Source organism: Gossypium arboreum, chromosome 4, assembly GCF_025698485.1.
Source record: "Gossypium arboreum isolate Shixiya-1 chromosome 4, ASM2569848v2, whole genome shotgun sequence".
Classification (NCBI taxonomy): domain Eukaryota; kingdom Viridiplantae; phylum Streptophyta; class Magnoliopsida; order Malvales; family Malvaceae; genus Gossypium; species Gossypium arboreum.
The window spans coordinates 5,798,262-5,820,923 of NC_069073.1; the positions used below are offsets into that span (position 1 = coordinate 5,798,262).

Here is a 22,662-nt window from a genome sequence, read left to right on the forward strand (position 1 = left end):
TCATCAATAAACAAAACATAATACTACTGCCACTCAGTGACCCGGTTCGTATAGGTTCACAAACATCTGCATGGACTAAGTGGAGTTTTTTATTAGCACGCTAAGCTCTGTTCGTTGGAAATGGAAGCGTAGCATGTTTCTGCAGTTGACAGACTTCGCAAACACTTTTTTAATCTTCAACTCTGGCCATATTCTCAACTAGATCTTGCACATTTGACTAAGGGACTTATAATTTATGTGTCCTAGTCTTTTGTGCCAAAGATTAGTTTCATCTACTGTACTGGTATAAGCACTTGAGGCCACTTGATTATAATCCAACACAAAGCTTCTTTCTTTCATTAAGACTGTTAGAATTAAGTGACCCAAATTCTTATTTAAATAAAATACGATGGAAAATAAAATAAAAGTAAAATCCATATAGAACTAGACTTCTTTTATTTTATTTTAGAATAAGGTTTTTAAACCTTATTAAACTCCATCTATTTTATATTGATTAGGATAAGGTGTTTCAATCCTACTAGAATATAGCTTTGCAAGCCTATAAATAGACATAGTCTATTCCTCTTGTATTTGAGAAAAATTTTTCGACATAGTGAATTTTCTTCTCCTCTGCGTGGTTTTTTCCGAAAGGGTTTCACGTAAAATTTATGTGTTCTTTATTTTATTTATTTTATTCTATTTTATTTTTCACAAATTGGTATCGAGCTTAGGGTTATTCATCTCGATCACGGTAATGGCGTCTTTGAAGTATGAAATTCATTGTTGGATCGCAACACCGATTTGCGTTGTGGCAAATTAAGATGCAAGCGTTCTTGCAGATGGATCTAGAGGATGCCTGCTAGGGATAGATAAGATGCCTTCGACATTAACAGATGAAGAGAAGAAGCGTAAGGATCGAAAGGCATTAACACAATTACATACGCATTTGTCCAACGAAATTTTGCAGGATGTGATGAAAGAGAAAAGCGCCATTGCATTATGGAAGAGGCTAGAACAAATATGTATGTCGAAAACTCTAACAAGCAAGTTGCATATGAAGCGGCGTCTTTATGCTCATCGTTTGGAGGAAGGTGCGTCAGACACGAACACTTAATGGTGTTTAAAGAAATTCTCTCAAACTTGGAGGCCATGGAGGTTCAAGATGATAAGGAAGATCTAGGGTTGATTCTACTTTGTTCGTTACCCCGTCTTATTCAACCTTTAGAGACACGATTTTATATAGCGCGAGTCTCTCACAGGTTGATGAGGTTTATGATTCTTTAACCTCGTATGATAAGATGAAGCATCTTGTGGTTAAACCCAACTCTCGGGGAGAGGGTCTCATTGTTCGTGGGAGACAAGACCGGAATGTTGATGATGATCGTGGTAGAACACAGAACGGAATCCTCGTGGTAAATCTAAGGGTAGATCGAAATCTTCAAGCAGAGGTAAAACTTGCAACTTCGCAAGAAGAAAGGGCACATTAAATCTGAGTGCTATAAGCTACAAAATAAGATTAAAAGGGAGGCTGCGAATCAAAAGGAAAACTGACCAGAAAATTCGGTGAAGGCGATGTTGTAGAAGACTACAATGATGGTGAACTTCTAGTTGCTTCATCAATGATTCTAAAGTGGCGAGTGGATACTTGATTCAGTTGCACCTTCCACATGAGTCCCAATCGGGATTGGTTTACAACTTATGAAACGAGATCTGAAGGTGTTGTTTTGATGGGAAATAATGCTTCATGTAAAATCGCGGTGTTGGAACAATTAAAGTTAAGATGTTTGATGGAGTTGTCGAACACTTAGTGACGCGGCATGTTCCGAATTGAAAAGAAATTTAATTTCGTTGAGTACTCTTGATTCAAAAGTGCACAGATACACAGTTGAAAGTGGGGTTTTAAAGATTTCCAAAGGGTCCTTGTTGTGATGAAAGGGCAAAGAAAGATTGCCAAGTTATATGTTTCTGTGGTTCTATCATTATTGGTGATGCAATTGCCTTCCTCTTCCTTGTCGATGATGATATTACTAAACTTTGGCATATGCGCCTAGGGCATATGAGTGAGAATGGCATGGCGAATTAAGCAAAGAGGACTTCTTAATGGGCAAGGAATTTGCAAACCGAATTTCGTGAGCACCTTTGTGTTTTGGGAAGCAAAGAGAGTTCGATTCACTAGAGGAATCCATAACACGAAGGAAGCGTTGGAGTATATCCATTACGATCCGTGGGGCCGTCCGAGTGCCTTCGAGAGGTGGAGCTAATTATATGCTAACCTTTATTGATGATTTTCCGAGAAAAGTTTGGGCGTTCTTCACGAAGCGAAAAGCGATGTGTTTTCCACATTTAAGTCTTGGAAAATTATGATTGAAAAACAGACGGAAAAGCAGATAAAATACCTCCGCATGCACAATGGCTTAGAGTTACGCTACGATGAGTTTAATAGATTGTGCAAGTCGAAGGGATCATGAGACACTTGACGATTCGTCATACTCCACGACAAAAGCGGCGTTGCAGAAAGAATGAACAGAGCGATCATGGAGAAGGTTCGATGTATGTTGTCAAATGCCAACTTACGAAGTCATTTTGGCGACGACCTCTCTCGCATGTTTTTGATCAACCGATCTCCATCCGTTGCCATTGAGAAAAGACTCCACAAGAGGTATGGTCCGTAATCCGCTAATTATTACGATTTAAAGATTTTTGGGTGTCTGCGTATGCTCATGTTGATAATGGAAAATTGGAACCGAGATCCATTAAATGCGTTTTCTTGGTTATAAAGCTGGTGTAAAAGGCTATAAGTTATGGTGTCTGAAAATAGAAAAGTTGTGATTAGCAGAGATGTTGTTTTGATGAAACCGCTATGCTACCTAACTTATCTCTTAAAGACTCTTCCAATAAAGAAAACCAAAAGCGGTGGAGCATCAGTTAATACGAATCAACTCCTCAAGCCGGTACAAAATTGAGAATAGAGTTGCTTCATCACCGCAATACTCTATCGCCAAAAACAGGACAAGAAGAGAAATTAAACCTCCAAAGAAGTATGCCGAGGTTGATCTAGTTGCTTATGCTTTAAATGTGGTGAAGATATAGATGCGAATCAAGAGCCATTTAATTATTACGAGGCGATTAGTGTGAAGACTCGAGAAAAGTGGATGTTTGCTATGCAAGAGGAGATGGAATCACTCCACAAAACAGAACATGGGATTTTGTAAAACTTCCTAAAGGTAAAAAGGTCATTCGTTGTAAATGGGTGTTTAAAAGAAAGAAGGGACTCGGGAGTTGAAGAACCCGGATATAAAGCAAGGCTTGTTGCAAAGGGTTACTGATCAAATTCGAGTGGACTTCACAGATGTGTTCTCTCCAGTTGTTAAGCATAGTTCGATTCGAGCTTTGCTTGGTATTGTTGCCATGCATGATTTGGAGCTTGAGCGGTTAGATGTAAAAGCGCATTTTGCATGGAGAACTTGAGGAAGATATTTACATGCAACAACCAGAGGGTTTTATAGTCTCGAAAAAGAGGACTATGTTTGCTTGTTGAAAAAGTCCCTTTACGGTTTGAAAGCATCACCAAGACAATTGGTACAAGAGGTTTGATTCCTTTATGACTTCTCATGATTTCAAAAGAAGTAGTTTTGACAGTTGTGTCTACTTTAAGAAAAACGTTGATGGTTCTTTGTGTATCTACTTCTTTATGTTGATGACATGTTGATAGCGACAAAAGATAAAGAGAGATAAGAAAGGTTAAAGCCCAACTAAGTGAAGAATTTGAGATGAAAGATTTAGGACCAACAAAGAAGATACTTGGTATGGAGATTCTCGAGATAGAAAAGCAAGTAAATTGTACCTAAGTCGGAAGGGTACATTGAGAAAGTTCTTTGCGAGTTCAATATGCAGAGTGCTAAGCTGTTAGTACTCCTTTAGCGACCATTTCGGACTTTCATCTACCTTATCTCCTCAATCGATAATGAGATTGAGTACATGTCACATGTTCCATACTCTAGTGCAGAGGATCTCTCATGTATGCTATGGTTTGTTCACGCCCGATTTATCATATGCGATCGGTCAGATTAGCGAGATACATGGCGAATCTGGTAAAGAACACCTGGAAAGCGATTCAGTGGATTTTAAGATACTTACGAGGCACTACTAATGTTTGCTTACAGTTTGGAAGAACTAAAGATGGAGTTATAGGGTATGTTGATGCTGATTTTCTTTGGAGACCTTGATAGAAGAAGATCTCTCACGAGTTACGTCTTTACAATCGGAGGTTGTGCAATTAGTTGGAAAGCCACTTTGCAAACTACGATCGCTTTGTCTACCATGAAGTGAGTACATGGCGATTCTTGAGGCTTGTAAAGAAGCTATTTGGTTGAAGGACTATTTAGTGAACTCAATGAAGACCTTCAAATCGGCACGATATTTTGTGACGATGAGTGCCATCTTTCTTACAAAAGATCAAATGTTTCATGAGAGAACAAAACACATTGATATTCGGTATCATTTTGTTCGTGATATTATTGCTCGTGGTGATATTGTTGTGAGCAAAATTAGCACTCATGAAAATCCTGCAGATATGATGACTAAGTCACTTCCTATAACCAAGTTTGAGCATTGCTTAGACTTGGTTGGTGTTCATTGTTGAAGTTAAACCCTTAAGGGGTTTTTGGAAGAGGTGAAGAACTTGTTTATTGAAAGTTCGCGATGAAGAACTTGTTCATTGAGAATTTGTGTCAAGGTGGAGATTGTTAGAATTAAGTGACCCAAATTCTTATTTAAATAAAATACGATGGAAAATAAAATAAAAGTAAAATCCATATAGAACTAGACTTCTTTTATTTTATTTTAGAATAAGGTTTTAAACCTTATTAAACTCCATCTATTTTATATTGATTAGGATAAGGTGTTTCAATCCTACTAGAATATGGCTTTGCAAGCCTATAAATAGACATAGTCTATTCCTCTTGTATTTGAGAAAAATTTTTCGACATAGTGAATTTTCTTCTCTCGCCTCGTGGTTTTTTTCCGAAAGGGTTTCCACGTAAAATTTATGTGTTCTTTATTTTTATTTATTTTATTCTATTTTATTTTTCACAAAGACTATTAGAATTTCTTGTCCCAATGAATCCAATATAATGCAACCACTATATTTAAAAACAACATTATAATTTTTTTCAAACAGTTGACCAATCATAAGAAGATTCTGGTTTATTTCAGGCATTAAAAAAAAATTCAAAATTACTTTAGTACCTGATAGCGTACTGATCAGCACATCACCTTTACTCTTAGCTTGAATGAGTTCGTCATTTCCAATCTTCACTCTTGAAATGCAACTTCTATCTAACTTCCTGAAGATGTTTTCATCTGAGGTCATATGGCTGGTGCAACCATTTTCGATCAACCAACCCTTTGCGACTTTACTTCTAGATGCAAAACAAGAGGCTGCAAACACTTGCTCCTCCTTAGCATGATCTCCCTCAGCTGCTTAGGCCTAAACATTTTGTTATTATGGTTATTATTATTGGGTTCACCATCTGTTCTTGTATACTTTCTCTATGTGTCCAAACTGCTTGTAGGATTTATATTGTATGTCTGGTTTAAACCAACAAAACCTCTCCAGATGAGTGGTTTTCTTACATTGAGAGCATGGTGGATGTTTCTTTTTCCCACTATCTCTCCTTGGCTTCTCTTTCTTTTCTAACCAGCTTTTATTTCCCTCCTAACTTGGACAGCTCGCACTTTCAATTCTTCTAGCTCGAAAAGCTCATTCAACGTGCTTTTACAACCTTGGTGCTCTCCTTTGCTATTGAGCATACAAGGCATTTATCAACTCAGATAAGGAGATCGTAGATAGGTCTCTCAAGTCTTCAAGAGAAGATATTTTTTACTCTTACAGCTTAGTAAGTGTAGTTATGACCTTTTCAACTACCCTGTTATCTATAAACTGATCTCCTAGTAGCATGATGCTATTTACCATTGCCATTATCCTGTCTGAGTATTGATTTACTGTTTCAACCTCCTTCATTTTCAAATTCTCAAAATCTATCTTGAGATTAATGAGTTGCTATTGTCTAGTCTAGTCTGATCTTTGAAACTCTTCATTTAGGTTACCCCAAGCTTGTTTTAGAGTCTCACATGCTATGATTTGTGTGAATATCACATCAGAGACACCATTTTGAAGATAAAACATTGCCTTTTATCTTTTTGCACGATCATCGTTGTGTTGCCTAATTTATGCAACTATAGGATTAGCCCTTAATAGTGGTTGCTCGATATCAGCATTTACAACCTCTCACAAGTCAAATGCTTGTTGGTAGGTTTTCATCTTGACTACCTAAATGTAGTAGTTTTCACCAATGAAGACAAGAGGTGAAGGTGGTGAAAAATTTGATAAAAACATTTTTTTTAAACAAATAGATTTTCTCGACAAAGAACTCAAAAAGGAACAATAGCCCTCTAGGATGATTGGCTCTTGATACCAATTGTTGGAGATATGAACTAAGAAAAAGAAAAATGGAGAAGAAATGAGTATGATAGCAATATGAAATTAATCTGCTAATATTTTCATTAATTTTTCAACAAGAGAAATATTACTATTTATAACAAGATTTCTTTCCTCGTACTCTACTAGAAACATCTAATCTCCTAAAAAATTGAGAAAATATAACTTGTATGCAAAGGTTAACATGATAAAACTAGCATCTAAACATCTTTTCAAGGAGAAGTCAATTATCAATGCATCACTCGCATGACAGTTTGCCATCCTTTTCATATTTTGACTGTACGCCAAGTGACTTATGCTTGGACTGTCCGTCACGTGTGTTTGCCATTTATGTTGTTCGCCATGTGTGTTTGCCAATTGAATTGTTTGCTATTTATGTTGTTCGCCACGTGTGTTTGCCAATTGAATTGTTCGCTATTTATGTTGTTCGCCAATTGGACTGTTTGCCATATGTGTTCACCATTTCATGGTTGGCCATCTCGTAACAATGGTATCTTGTCCAAACACACACTTTGAGCATTTAACTATCGACCTATTTTCTCGCAAGAGGTTTTTGCCATAGACGAGTACATCATAAAAAAAAAAAGAAGAAAAACTAGCACGAACTCATGCAAGAACTTCTTGAATATGTCGTTCATGGTGGCATGAAAATTCGAAGGTGCATTCGTCAACCCAAACAACATGACGAGAAACTCATAACAACCCTTGTGCATCATGGTGAACCCAAATATGATGGTATCATGCTAACAAATCCAACTTGGAGAAAATAGCAACACTCCTAACTTGTCGAACAACTCATTTATCGTGGGAATTGGAAACTGATCCTTGACAATGGTTGCATTGAAGTTTGATAGTCCATATAAAACACAAATGTTATCCTTCTTCTTAACTAGCACCGGAGACGAGAAAGCATTGGTACTTGGGCGAATAACCCCTTCATCGAAAATTTGGTAGACTTGTTTTTCAATTTCTTTTTTTCTAATAATAAGGATATCTATAGTGCCATACATTTACATTTATTTCTTGGCTACTTTTATATGTGTATATTGGTAAAATCAAGTTGGGATAGGGGTGTGTGTCATAAGGTTTGATCCCTGGACATAGGTGTCAATACCCAACATCTTAATCATTGCTATAAAGTGGGTTAACGATGATGTCAAAGTGTCGCTTGACTCGTGATATTAAATTTAGTGAAGCACTTTATTTTTAGTATAAATTAATAGGCTATTTTATACTTTGAATCAAGTTCATTGACTATTAGAAAGACAAGCATAGCTTAAGTTGTACGTACATAAGCTAATCCTTGTATGCGATTCATAAAACAAGTAAGTTCTTAAAATGACTAGAATTTAATCTTGACTTGTATGGAGCGGTGACTAAAGTTCTCATCAAACACATGTTCAAACCGTGTCATCCTATCCCCTACCCCATATACAATACGATACAAAATAACACAAAGTTATTTAAAATGGCAGGTGAGCACAAAGCCGAATAAGAGAATTACAACATTGACCAAAATGTTTAATGAAGTAGATATGTGGAAAGAATTCAAAGAAGACATCCCAAACTTTTTAGATACCTCATTGCGTTTTAATTCATTGTTGGAACACATGAATACAACCCAAGATAAATCTGATTACCTTTGGTATACATTCAGGTACCTTATGTATCTCCTTTTTCTTAATTAATTAGTTTTTTTTCCCATAATAAAATAATAAGTGAATGCTAACAAACGGCATAATATTGAAAACAGCTTTCAACCCAATTCAACTTGCCCTCAACCTGTGCTTCACGTTGAGTCCCTTGGACACGTTGTGCATGCCTATATCAACACCATATTTATAGGTACAATTTTCCCATCTCCTCATAAACTATTTCTTTTACCATAGTATTTATGTCTTATATAAGAATATAATGCACCCTATCAATAAGATTTATTAACAATTGATGTGTACATACGTTTGGTCAGAAGCTGGACATGGAAGCCATGATACTAAAGGATTTAGCATGGACATACCCATTACCTTAATTGATGGTATCAACAATGTATCCATACTCAGTGTTATGGTTGGATTGCCGGTAATCTCTCTCTCTAATATATACATATACATATCTATAAGCAACTAATTAAAGAATAAATGAAGTAATAACACATGTTTAAGTTAAAATGACTGTATTTGAAGGACTCGGGAGCTTTTTTAGAGAGTAGATATGCTGGATTGACTAAAGTTACCATTCGATGCTCCGAATCTTACATATACGACTTTACCAATTATACATGGGGATATCAGGTATATATATATCATCTATATTTTATTTGAAGTGTTTTAAATTCATAAATGAGTTGAAAGAGGTAGGGTATGTGTAGCTGTATTAATTGTTTATGTAATTGTAGATTGGTTTGGAAGGGGAAAAGTTACAAGTGTTCAAAGAACAAAGTTTGGAGGAGGTGGAGTGGAGTGAGATTGATGACTCTACAAATAAATCACTCACTTGGTACAAGGTAAGCTTCAACTTTTGCACATACATTACAATAGCTTGGTGTTAAGAGAATATTTATTGTTTTATTTTTATTTTCATTTAAAAATAATTTACTCTTTAATTTCAAATTTTGGAAAAAATAGGACTCGAGTTTGGTTTTTAAAATATTTTCTATTCTCAATTTTCATTTTCTATTTTTAAAATTGTAATTTTATTTTGAAAACATGTTTGATCATAATTTCTCTATAATATAAACATAAAAATAAAATAAAAAACTCACTTTATATGGAATCGAACTAGGATATTAAATTTAATATTTGAAAAGCTTTTGAAAAATATTTTTTGAATTTTGAGCTTATATAAGTTTGAACCAAGATCAATTCATTTAAAGTTAAAACCATTGTTTTTTAAATTTTTTCACATTTACAAATTATTTTAGTGAAAATTATTTTCTGTCATTTCTAATTTTTCTCATATTTTCATTTTCATTTTCAAAAATCATTTTAAAAATTTTCTACCAATCACATATTTTTCAACACGAAAAGAAAAGCGGGACCTAAGTTTTGTTAAATGAAATTGAAAATATATTTAAAAAAAAAGAAAATATGAAAAACACATTATTAATCAATTAAATTTGAAGTATAAAAAAATTCAACTTATTTAAATTTGATAAACATTTTAAATTAAAACAATGAAACCATATATATAAATAATGTTTTAATTTGGCAGACAACGTTTGATGCACCCATTGGAGATGAACCAATTGCCTTGAACATGAGTTCAATGCAAAAAGGAGAAGTTTGGGTGAATGAACAAAGCATTGGTCGCTATTGGGTTTCATTCCTTACTTCTAAAGGAAACCCCTCCCAAACCTTGTAAGTTATATAATTTCCAATTTGATTAATTTATGCACAAACTTAATCGAATATATGCTAAAATTGTAGGTACCATGTGCCTCGCTCATTCCTCAACCCTACTGGAAATCTATTAGTGGTGCTTGAAGAGTTGAATGGGGATCCTCTTCAAATTTCTTTAAACACCATTTCACTTGTCAATGTTAATTCTCCATTTTCATACCATCATCTCCCTCAGTGATATATCATTATCAAAGCATATTCCTCTATTAAACAATTAAAAGTGTTTATTTTAATTCTATTTCTAATAGTTCTCAACTCAATGCCCACATATGCAAAGGTTGAACCAAAAACCGATTCAACTGCTAATATATAACTGAAAATAGCCAATTGAACTAAACATCAAATCATAATTCGTAAATTTAGAGCAAAATTAACTATCATTTACTCTTTTCTTTTTTTCTTTTTCTTTACAAGCTTTTTTACTTGCATTTTTAGGGGAAATGGGTGGAGAAGAAGTACTAAGGGTTGGGGTAGTAAGTTAAAATTCAGGGGCTACTTCCAAATAAACACCGAGCAAGCCGGTCATCTTTCACCCAACAATGATTCAAGAAGAGCAGCTTCTTCTTCCTGCCCCCAACGGAAAAAAGAAAGGCAGAAAAATCAATAATTAGGTCATTTCAGCAGTAGATTGAGGCGTAAGGTAATTAATTAGTAGGGTGGCATACCACTAAGGCATTAAACTCAGTTTCCTCATCAATGGCACTCATGATAGCAGGGTCTTCCAGGAGTTCCTGTTACCACAAGATACACACTACTTTGAGCCGTACCATAAATATAAATTTGTGCTCACAAAAACTAGTTTAAAAAGCCAAAATGAGGGAAACAGTACAAGACAGCAACACCAATGCGGCATTCACTCCTTTCAACTGAGGAAACTCTTCCAATGCACGTAATATATATATATACACACAGAAAGAGAAATCAGTCTTAATGAATTCAACATTTGATACCCCTTCAGATGATTGCTGCCAAGCAAAATGCTCCCTTGCCTTGGCTCTCAATATGCTTCATAAAGCCCTCAAAATCATAATTTTTGTTTTTGTTTAAAGTATCATATCCAAATTGATGTGGATAGATGGGAACTTTGTGAATTTAATCACACTAGCAGATTATTTAAGTTAGTGGATGAAGGCTTCTAAATGAGAATCAGCGTGTACATGCACATTAACATGCAAGTGAACACCAGGAGCAAGTGTGGTACATTGCAATAGGATATTTTTTTATAACAGAGCATGAATATATAGGACAAATTATTGTCCTGTTATAATCTAGAGGAACATAAAACAAAGTAGTCAAAGTACAAACTTCAATAATATCTATTGCAGGATGTAAAATGTTACTTACATCATCAGCAATTTGCAGAATTCCATTCTGATCCTGCAGAAACCAAAACCAGCTTCATCAGCTTTCCAATTCATAACCTTCATAGTGATTCTTTCTCATTTTTAATTTCCCTGTTAGTAGTTCTCGAGCTATTGCTTGTAGACACAAATTTAAATACAGACTTTAAACACTAGCATACAATTCAATAAATTTTGGAACTCCAACCGCATTCAAGTCCGAAAAAGTAGTTCTTTCAAGGATACATATAGTTACCTTAAAAGCAACAAATAGTAGTGGATCAGATGGTGTATAAATCATGTAATGGGCACCATCCTGCATTTGGTAAGAAATGTCAAATTAAATAATAATAAATAATAATGATGACAACTATGTTATTTACCTCTTTTCAAGAGCCAGCATAGTCACAAGCTAAAACCTCTTTTATAGTATATGTGTAGCAAAAACTCTCTCAGTGCAAAATTACTAAAGAATCTTTATTTGAATTCATTCTTCTTTCTTTTTTCTTTTCTTCCAAGAAGGTTAAATAGCTATTTTCGCTCCCATAGCTTTGAGCAATTTAATGCATTGTATCAGGGAATTTACATTCTCTGTCATTGAACTTAGAATCAACTTTCATACAAGTCACAAATCTTTAATTTCATCAAATTACATCACTATACTTCCATTATTAACAAATTAGATCATTTATACTAATTTCATTTAAATAATTTTAATATAAAAGCTAACTCAAAATGCCTATGCAATTTATTTTCTGAATGAAGTCAACTAACTCTGAGATTTCATGCAGAGCTACATAAGCAAGTTGAGCCATTTTTTTCATTAGAATTACGTAACATAATTAGCATTAGTGACCTAATTTATTAATAACAGAAGTTCAATGATGCAATTTGATAAAATTAAAAGGTTTGCAACATGCATGATAATTGATGCTATATTTGGGGACTCAGAATGTAAATTAAATTAGCCCATTCTATCTACAATTTCACATGTTATCTAAGCACCAAAAAACTTGAATGATAAAAACAACTACAGAGGGGGCATTTTATATCGAGACTTTGGTACCAAGAATAGAGTATAAAGTCTTGAATTTTGAGACTGAGTATTGAAAATCGAGAGTTCTTACCAGATGGAAGCATGTAATCTCTATGCCTTCAGTTGGCAACCCATCTATATCTTGACCATCATCTGCAAAATTTAAGAACCAGGCATAAACATATTATCTGAGACAACAGAACACTGAATAAGTACAGAAAAGACAGTAGAAAAAAAGTGATAGCTTGGACTTTAGAGACCCTAAGCCTTTCTTGATATTTCAATCCTATTATCAACAGAATACCTAATAAGTCTTGAAATATGAAATCTAAAAAGTGCAACACAACTTTACAGACCACCCTAATTCTAACTGCTGCATCATATTTCAATTGTAACACCTCAATAATTTCTCACCCCATTCAACCAAGCAACCCTCCACATTAGCACTTAGAATCCAAAAAGGGTCATGCTGTTATGTTATCTTAATTTAAGGTAGATTGAAAAATAATCGCCAAGGATAGCATCTCTCAATATTTGGAAGCTTCACTAAAAGAAGGATTCTTCCCCCAATTTTCTGCAATTCAGAGGAAAAAAGGAAGGGCAGAACTGAGTGCCTGAAAGGTTTCTAAACAAGCACTAGAATACCTAACCTCTAATGGTCTTTGCCTCGTCCTTCACCCTTAAGGATCCAAGGAGTAATCTAATTCAAACCTGGATTTCTTTCTTATATATGTTTTTTTTTTCTTTTTAAAGGTTTATATGTGATTAAATAGGGAAAACTGCGACTTCATAAATCAATGGTCCTTTTGGAAGTATATGATTCAGCAACTATAGTTCTTGGCACAGTCATGATTAGGTTTTCTACAATTCCAAAACCTAAAAACATACTTATCACACTTCAGACTGCTGGAAAATCTGCATAGACAGATTTCTTCAGTTCAGCCAACATTAAAACTTCAGAGAAGTTGGCATGACTTCAATTTTGGAGGATGTCCAGTCATCCCTATGCTAGAAAATCGTGAAGAGCCAAAAGCAAAAGCATAAAGCTAAAAGAGGAAAGATGCCTGAGCGGAAATCGAAGATGTCATCTTCAGAGTAGCAGAATCCTCCTCGAGCTGTATAACAGAATCTGATGCAACATGAAGAAATTGGAATATAAATATATATTATCAAGAAATCAAGGAAAAACAAGCTACACTGATTTTATGAACATACCCACTGTGGACCAGATGCATATGTACTTTGGCAAGAGCATATTCAGCTGTAGGAAGAATAGCTTCAACTTCTTCATCACTGACCTGAAACAAAGAAGCATGAGTATTGGGTTCCAAGGTTGTACACCCTAAGGAAGAGGGAAAGATTAGCGAATGGCTATTAAGAAAGTTACTCCAAACTATATCTTTTACTGGCAAAATTCCACAGTTCAATAACAAGCCTAAAATGATTGAAGGCACGAATAAAACCAATTTGGCAGAGGACACATACAGCTGACCATCCATCGATATTTGTGCTCTTTAATATCTGAACAGGCCTGCAGAAGCCAATCTCTTATCAATAATATAGAGCCAGCAATAGTCAATGTCATATTTTCTGATGAATTAGATAGCCACAATTAGAGTAACAAGACATACATGTCAACTGGGCAGAGCAGCATACATTCATCACCCCTCGAACTTTTGAATACCCTCCTTATGACACACTCTAACGGGTTGTTGTTGACAGAATCAACCTGTCCATAATTTTTTAGAACTTTGTTAAATCTAAAGATTAAAAAAGAGAGAACTTACCCTTTTTTACTAAATAAAGAAATGGCAAGTAAATCACTCATTTAGAACAAGTTCTGAAATATGTATATAATCATTACAAGCATTAACTATTTGATGAACATGAAGAGCATCAGAACAAAATTGTCAAAGTATCACTTCAACCTTTCTTTCATTTGTACTATGAAGGATTCATTTGCATATTCTAATCCCAAGATAGATATAACTCTTTTTAATTAATGGTAGTTTTAGATATGGATTATTAAGCTGTGAAAATATGTAATCTTCAGACTTCCCTCTGGTTTCTTCCTATTTTCTATTTTCTCTCTCTTTCCCCTGCCTGTTCTACGTTAGAAACACCATTATAACCATAGTTTGGTTAGGGCATTGATTTAGCCAAGTTGGTGGCATTGCCAACACTGACATGTGTTGCAATCTGACCAAACCTCAAGCTAATTTCTATGTTGAGTCATATCAACAAGGATACTCAGTCTGAAGTATATTTGGCTTTTACTAAGCTAGTCCTTACTTTTATCACTTGAAGCTATGTCTCTTTCTTTTCAGCTTATAAGCCAAACTCAAAGAAGGTACTAGGCTGGTCTTGACTCAAATAGTTTGCAGCACTAACCACACATAACCAAGCTCATCAATCATCAATAAGTAACTTCAAAACCTCAAGGTAGCTTCTCCAGTATTGAGAAAAGCTTCTTATGTCAAAATTAGTGAATCGTTTTTCCCAGTGCTAGAAACATCTGCATGATAATAGAGTCTAACAACACCATCTGTCATTGACACCAATATTTATAGACCTGTTGAAATAGCTATGATTCATTTACCTCAAATATCATTTATGCATGTTTATATGTACAAAAGAAGAGCCTTTTCTAAAAACTTAGAGCAGACAGCCTTGTACTAAATAGACACTTATAACATAATTAGTTAATCTATATGAAACTGAAGTTATGCATCTGCTCCATTAAATATTTTTGCAATGTGAATATGAAAAAATCATTCAAAACTATTATAATGTTATCTTTGGCACATGAATTTGAAGATTCAGGTTTCGATCTCATTTGCTATATAAATAGGGAGAAATATGTATACATTGTACACAAATAAGTTGAGATTCAATATGAAATTTATATTTACAAACTCATAAATATTATACGAATTTCAAATTTACTACTAAATAGCATCCAACAAATGAATGGATTTGAAAGATAAATCATTTATATTATATTTATGTGTGTTCTACTTCTATCAACAACTTACAATATTTCTGAAATCCAAGTTACCTTACCTAAAAGTATATTATTTTATGTTTTTGAGTTTTCACTTTCAGAAACAAGCAAGTTGCAAAATCAACAACCAAACCTCAGCTAAGCTAAATAAAACTACAAAGGAGAGGTTAGAAAACAAAGCTTACGATGGTGGCAATTCTCTTGTTTGAGGCCATGAGAACCCTGCCAGTGTCGTCAACCACAAACCCAGCTGGCGGTTTGGGCAGCGGATGAGAATAATATGCTAAAGAACGCGTAGTAGTACTAGTAGAAGAAGAAGATGATGACCCTTCATCAAAATCATCATTTTCTTCCACAATCTCAACATCCCTCAAACTCATCTCCTTCAAATTACCATCATCATTCCCACTTTTCCCTTTTCTCCTCTTCTTATTCCCAGCTGCCGACGACGATCTTTTCTTGACAGGTCCACCCGTCTGGGGTTTAGCAGCAAAGCAGATAGGGAATAGCGCAGAGGCAGAACTGTTGGTGGGGTTTCGGCAGGGAACCCATATTGGAAACGAAGGGAGTGGGTTTTTATGGTGGAAACAAGGGGAAGCGAAAGAAGGTGTTGAAGTGAAGGAAATGGAGGACGCCATTTATTGGTATTATGGATTTTCTAGCTTTTTGTTTAATTTTGAGAATTGCAATACTCTTAACCGTAAATTTACAGTGAAAGAAGAAGATGGTGCAGATTCTAGTGTTTGTAGCAAAGGCACCGCAGCAGCGATGGTAGGCAGCAATGGATAAATTTGGGCCTCGCCTTCTTCATTTTCGTATATCATTATCAACAGCAGAAGCAGATATTTTGAAAGTTGGACTTGGACCGGTTGTACATGAGCGGTTCATTTCAAGTTGTTTGGTTGTAACCCAACCTTACAAAATCGGACCGATGATCAAATTGGTCAGACTTGTATATCCTACCAATATTACAGATCAACGCATCAACCCTTTATACCAAATAGGTACTCCAGTTGATCTAGTTCAGTTTTGAACTTGACCCATATCAGGCCAATACTGCCTATGGGTCTAAATAAGACTGATGTTCATAAGTTATTCGAGTTTAATTCGAAATTTTTTTTAACTTGATTTAGTAATTATCGAAACAAGCTTGAACTTGAATTATCGGTCAAGCTTAATCCGAGCATAATAATTTTCAACTCAAACGACTTGTAAATCTTATCAAACTTTTCATTTTTAATATATATTTTTAATGTTTTTATATCATTAAATTACATTATTAACGTTAATATATATTATTAACTTTAATCTTAATTAACGAATCGAGCTTGAGCTCGAACTTGAATACCTACAAGTTTAATCGAGCTTGAGTACAAAAATTAAAAAACGAACTTAATCTAGCTCAAACTCAAATAATTTGATTATATCTCGAGCTCAAACTTGTCAATATTTAAGCTCGATTCGGATCGACCATATTATTTTTAATCATTTTTAATATAATTAAAGTATAATCAATGCATAAAATAATAATTCACCTTTAAAGTTTTTTTACTCACAAAATACTAATCTATGTATTTATTTAAAACATATAAGATGTATTTACCTACCAATATGAAACTTTGGATCTTTTAAACAGATTCAGCAAGACCAAAATGTTAAAACAAAAGACAAGGACATATACCAAATCCTTAGTAAATTGTTATAGACTGTGTTTGGCGTAACTGCTCAAGTGCATCTGCTATCAAATTGCTAGCCACTTACAACTAAAAAAATGGCAATGTCTGCTGCCAGGAAGCTTGCTGGGTTCAAATCAAAACACACAAAAACCAAAACTTAGCGTAAACAATCTAATCGTAAGGCACTACTCCTACTGTTAGCGTTGCATTAACTGATTCACCATCTTGTAACAAATTTTGGTTCAAGCAATGCTCATGGATTCCACTCTAGCGTTGTCCTTACGAGGTATCGTCATCTTCCTGAGTGTCATCTTCACTGAGATGCTTAAGAACAACTCTTGGTTTCTTAGGTTCTGATACGCCTTCTGGTTTATTGTCATCACCTTTCCTTTTTACACTTTCCTCCTCTTGCCCGTCATGCTCAGCCGCAGTAGCTTCATCATTGGAGTTTTCCGGCTTATCCAACGGTGGCCTTGAAGAATCAGGTTGTTCAACCTTCCTTTTACCACCCGTATTTACTTCCTCAGGGGCCTGTTCACGTTCTTTCAGTAATGACCGAATTTCTTCACTGACTGCAAGATCAAGTGGGGTTTTCCCAGCTTTGGTTTTGGCATCAAGACTTGCACCTTTCTTTAATAAGACTTTGATTACTTCTAGATGGGACCCTTGAACAGCATAGTGAAGTGGAGTGAATCCCTTGCGATTAGTGGCTCTCACTGAAACTCCTGATGAGAGCAGAGTTCGGACAACCTCTAGATGTCCTTTCTGCGCCGCAAAATGAATCGCACCCATGTCATCCATGGCAGCAGCACCGACATCAGCCTTGTGCTTGCAAAGATAACTCACTACCTGTGCTTGCCCAGCCCATGCTGCTAAATGTAGTCTATATCACAAGGTTACCGATGTCAAGGAAACAAATTGAAAAGTGGAAAGCTATCATGCATGGCGAAAACAGCAGGATCCAATCACTAATGATGTTACTGAGAAAAAATATATACAATACAAATCATTCAAAAAGTGCAGAATGCACATCGTTTGAACATGGCACAATTCTGAACCGAGGACCTCTTTCTTACAATTCTGAACCGAGGACCTCTTTCTTAGTAGAGAGCTAATTAGGCTATGCATCCTTCACAACAATTGCAACATCTCAAGCAACAGGTATATTTTGTTCTAATTTTAACAGTCCATACAGTTACACCGGATCAATCCCCCATGGCCTAACATTGTAGTCACCAGAAACAATAAGCAACAGGAGGCAGCTCTCAGAATACAATCATGTCAGTGAAATTAGCTTAACGACAAGGTAAATATGCTATAACATCAAGGAGGTAATCCAATAATCACTACTGAAAATGATATATACATACATAAACACTAGCACAAGCAAGGGTTCAGCAACATTTTCCAGCATGGGGACTCAACAAAAAGAATCCAGAATCTGAATTGAACTGGTGTTGCTAATTTGAGCAATGCTATTTCATTAATTGTCATTTGTGACTAATCCAAATAAAAAGCCTAAGAACATTTATTTCATTTGACTACTAGTCCTAGTCCAAAAACTTGGGCAATTTATTCAATGTTTGTTTTATGATTAGGAACTCATTCAAGCAAAGGCTAAATTTGCAGCCTTCAAATCAGTAACTACTGCCCAAGAGACCATAAAAAATCAAACCTCAAGAGCAGATAACATTCAGTTTAGATAATGGAATAACGGAATCATGTGCGGGGAAGTGATATTGCAAAAATACAGCTAAATTATCAGCAAAGATTCCAAAAAGAAGAAAATAAAAAAATAAAATCAACGAAGGAAGGAAGGATTGGATAAGGATTAAGGATAGACAAGAATAGAATAGAGAATAGGATACGGAGTTCTGGAGTGCTTATCTCGGGAATTAACGGCCAAAGGGTTAGACGCCAGAATTGATTGAAGTTTTGAAAGGTCACCGGACCTGGCCGCTGCGTGTATATCTCCGCCGCTCATTCTTTTTTTTTTTTAATTCAATCGATCCTCCACAGTTTTCACCCTTTCCTCCCAACAATACCAATTTACGCACCCTGTTCCTCTTTCGCTTCCCCTTTCATTTTAGGGTACTATTTAGTAAGCCGAGTTTACTCGAGTTCGATCACTCAATTTAATTTTAAATAAATAGTTAATAAATAACTGACAAAATAGAATTTTAATATAACAATGGATTAAAATATATATATATATATTTCATCGTAACAATTGATTTAAATATATAAATAAAAATTAAAAAATAATATTTTAATATAACAATTGATTTAAATAAATAAACAATTAATTAAAAAATAATATTTCATCATAATAATTTATTCAAAACAAGTATATTTCAACGTGATAATCTATTTAAAAAGTAATATTTTTGAGAAATTTTAAAATTTTAAATCTTGAGCGGCCTATTTATATGGTAGGGAGGGTCATAATATATCTACAAATGGCTAAATTGCAAAAATTTTAAACATTAAGGGGCATGCCCCCTTGGGTATCTACTAAGCTCCGCCAATAAATGTTGACATGAGCTAGTATAATAACAAAATTAGCCCTCAATATTTACCTATTTTATTAATTTAATCTTTAATTTTTAAAAAATTACTTTTAATATTTACACACTATACAAATTTGGTCTTGATTTTAAAAATTAAGATAATGTAAGTTCAAATTTTAAAAAATTAAAATATATTTATACATTATACCAATTTGATCATGATTATAGATATTAAAAATATATATAAATTAAAATTCAAAATTATTAAAATTTATAAAAATATATAATCTATTCAAGAAATTATAAAAATAGGTGGTGTTAATCCTGAGTAACGCTATGAAAGGTTCCCTTTTCTTTTATACTTCCTTTTCCTTTTTAAATTTTTTTTATTGTGTGAATTTTGCATCTTCATTTTTTACTTGTGATCTTACAAATTATGTGTGATGAGCAAAAATGCGAAAGTATTGCAAGAGAAGTTGACGAACAAGGTGAGAGATTGAAGGGAAGCATGAGAATGAAAATGTGGGAAGTAAAAGCAAGAAATAATAGTAGAAAGATGGTGATAATGAGATTATTTTACATTGCAGGGTAAAGAAGATAATGTTATTATTATATTAATTGGATTAGAAAAATCAAATTGTGAATTTGTTTTTAAGTGATTTCCTCTTTAGTAGTATTATATAATTAATTGCATTTCAAATTCTAAAAATTCAGAAATACTCATGGTTTTTCTTTTGATTCAAATAAATAATCTAAATTAACAATGAAAACTTAAATGTAAAATTAATTCAGTTTTACAATTAAAAATAAAAGTCAAACTTATATAAACTCAAAATGATAAGCATAAAAAGTTATTTGATTAAACAAGGAAGAAAAATTGCCGTTGATTGAGAATGATGAGGAGGAAAAGTGAATGTGTGAAAATATATTAAATTTTAACAAATTTTAAATATGTATTTTTAAAAATATTTTTTAGTATTTTATATATTTTATAAATTCTAATAAATTTTATTTTTATATTAACAGTTAAATTTTTTTAAATTAGAATAAATTAATAAAATGGGTAAACATTGAGGGCTAATTTTGTTATTATACCAAGCCATGTCAGCATTCTGTTTAGTGGCCGAACCCATTTTAATGGTAGAGTAACTAAATTTGACAACTTGTCGAACGGAAATGACTAAAATTAACAACTTATCTAACAAGAATGACTAAAATAACAATTTTTTTAAAATGAATGACAGAAATAGAAACATGGACAAACTCGAGTAACTAAATAGATAATTTACCCTTCATTTTATTATACATACGACAATGCCTATAACTCACATGCTTTCCACTTTCATAAAACTAAAAGGAATTATTTTAAAACTTGAGATTTTTAAAACATATATAAATAGGTTAATTTATATGAAAATATTTAAAAAAAATTAGGCTGATTTTCTTAAAATTTATCGATCTACCGCATAAATGAAAGCGCGCCACGTAGAACGCATTTTTAAGAAGAGAAAAAAAATGTACCCTGTAGGACGCGTTTTCTTTTAATGGTACTATTTCAACAATAACTTTTTCAACTGCTAGTAGGGGTCCAACAGCCATAAAAGTTCATATATAAACCCCTCAAATATTCATTCTTTCCACCCAAATACTCCATACTCATTCTTTCTTTCTAAATTCTCAATCTTCAATCCCAATCTTCAATCCCAATTTCCAATTTTATATTTTCAATTTTCAATTTTCAATTTTCAATTTTCAATCCTCAATACTCAAATATTTTTTTAAATTCTTTTTTTGAATTTTATTATCTTCGATTTTATTCTTTTCTTATAAAATTTTAAATGGCAAAATAACTTATTCGTTTGGATGACAAGCATATCTCCAACGTTAAATTACAAATAGTAAGTAAATTTATTAAATTATTTAAATTTAAATAGCTAATTATTATGTTGTTTAGATTATTAATTTTTTATTTTTATATACTCAGCCCGAAGATTGGATTTTGGAGACGTACATAAACAACTTAAGCGAAAGTACACTGGAGGTCGTTTATGGACACTTGTAAGATATGCTTTTTATACATGGCTCACATGCTTGGGATGACTAAATTGGATCCTCCACTCATTAATTATTTGATCGAGAGATCGAGACTGGAGACGCACACGTTCCATCTCCCTTGGGGCGAGTGTACAATTATACTCGAGGATGTCAATTTACAACTCAATCTACCGATCAACAGGGATGCCGTTACAAGGTCAGTTGTTAGTGTCGATTGGAGTACAAGCGAGCAACTGCTAGGGAAGGTGTCAAACAAGTTTAGGGGTAGTCAAATTTTAAACGTGTTTTTCTATATATTATTCATTTAAAATTGTCTTCTTATTTGCTTTAAATTGTCTTATATTATTTATTTTAAATTGCTTCAGTATATTATTTGTTTTAATTTATTTTACACATTATTTATTTTAAATTGTTTTATGCTATTTACTTCAAATTGTTTTATATATGCTTTTGTTTCATTTCCTTTGATCGTTAATATTGATATCAAAATAACTTGTGTTGTATGATTATTGCCATTGTGTTCTATAACTCTTTATTCGTAGTTTCATGTCTTTGTGATCTATTATTGCAATATTTATTCGCAAATTATTATGTCATGTTCGATATCGTCATTCATTCTCGTTTCATTAAAGTCACTTCAAAGGTCATGTATTTATCCAATATAGATCGTTTCATTTTACTCCAAACAAAATAAACTCACATTGCGAAGTGCTGCACTCGTTATTATTCAAAAGGAAAATCTTCAAAATAAGGCAATATTTTGCGTTTCGGGAATTCAAGAAATCGTACCCTAACTTACGGGGTTCCAATTTTCTTCTTAAACCTAAATAGCCAAATACCTTTTTGGATTTCAAAATACACAAAGTTTTCGATAAAAAATTAAAGGCAGACTTATTCTCGAGGATTCAAACATCACATCCTAACTTACGGGATGTGGTATTTTGTTATATCAGGACGAGAGGGCCTTTGATGCTCGTTTCAACTTAATTCAAGCATTTTTCAAAACAAACATTAATAAAAATGGATCATATTTTAATTATTTTCAAGTTTTCAACATTCGACATTAGGACATTAATCAATCAATTAGGTACCAATGTTGGGTATTACGAGGGTGCTAATCCTTCTTCGTATGTAACAGACTCTCGAACCCGTTTTTCTCGAATTT

The 22,662-nt window shown here is 33.7% G+C and overlaps 3 protein-coding genes across 3 annotated transcripts in view; 1 reads left to right on the plus strand and 2 right to left on the minus strand.

The window, feature by feature from the left end:
* The window catches only part of LOC108460715 (beta-galactosidase 6), a 25,477-nt gene extending 15,058 nt beyond the window's left edge, over positions 1 to 10,419 (plus strand). The window contains exons 12-18 of the mRNA XM_017760320.2: positions 7,954 to 8,135; positions 8,232 to 8,323; positions 8,448 to 8,557; positions 8,662 to 8,769; positions 8,874 to 8,981; positions 9,689 to 9,834; positions 9,904 to 10,419. Of these exons, the coding sequence (XP_017615809.1) occupies positions 7,954 to 8,135; positions 8,232 to 8,323; positions 8,448 to 8,557; positions 8,662 to 8,769; positions 8,874 to 8,981; positions 9,689 to 9,834; positions 9,904 to 10,054 (897 nt within the window). The 3' untranslated portion in view covers positions 10,055 to 10,419. The remainder of the gene's footprint in view (positions 1 to 7,953; positions 8,136 to 8,231; positions 8,324 to 8,447; positions 8,558 to 8,661; positions 8,770 to 8,873; positions 8,982 to 9,688; positions 9,835 to 9,903) is intronic.
* LOC108460716 (uncharacterized) lies at positions 10,062 to 16,232 on the minus strand. The gene is made up of 10 exons (XM_017760321.2): positions 15,442 to 16,232; positions 13,884 to 13,981; positions 13,738 to 13,783; positions 13,468 to 13,550; positions 13,317 to 13,381; positions 12,344 to 12,405; positions 11,473 to 11,532; positions 11,221 to 11,253; positions 10,542 to 10,607; positions 10,062 to 10,443 (listed from the first exon to the last, which is right to left on the minus strand). Exons 1-10 carry the CDS (start codon positions 15,892 to 15,894, stop codon positions 10,399 to 10,401), a joined length of 1,011 nt encoding a protein of 336 aa, XP_017615810.1. The 5' UTR covers positions 15,895 to 16,232; the 3' UTR covers positions 10,062 to 10,398.
* Positions 16,233 to 16,854: 622 nt separating this feature from the next.
* On the minus strand, positions 16,855 to 19,083 carry LOC108457770 (uncharacterized). Its single transcript, XM_017756899.2, has 2 exons — positions 18,801 to 19,083; positions 16,855 to 17,815 (listed from the first exon to the last, which is right to left on the minus strand). The coding sequence occupies exons 1-2, from the start codon at positions 18,914 to 18,916 to the stop codon at positions 17,212 to 17,214; spliced, it is 720 nt and encodes a 239-aa protein (XP_017612388.1). The 5' UTR covers positions 18,917 to 19,083; the 3' UTR covers positions 16,855 to 17,211.
* Positions 19,084 to 22,662: the final 3,579 nt, after the last annotated feature.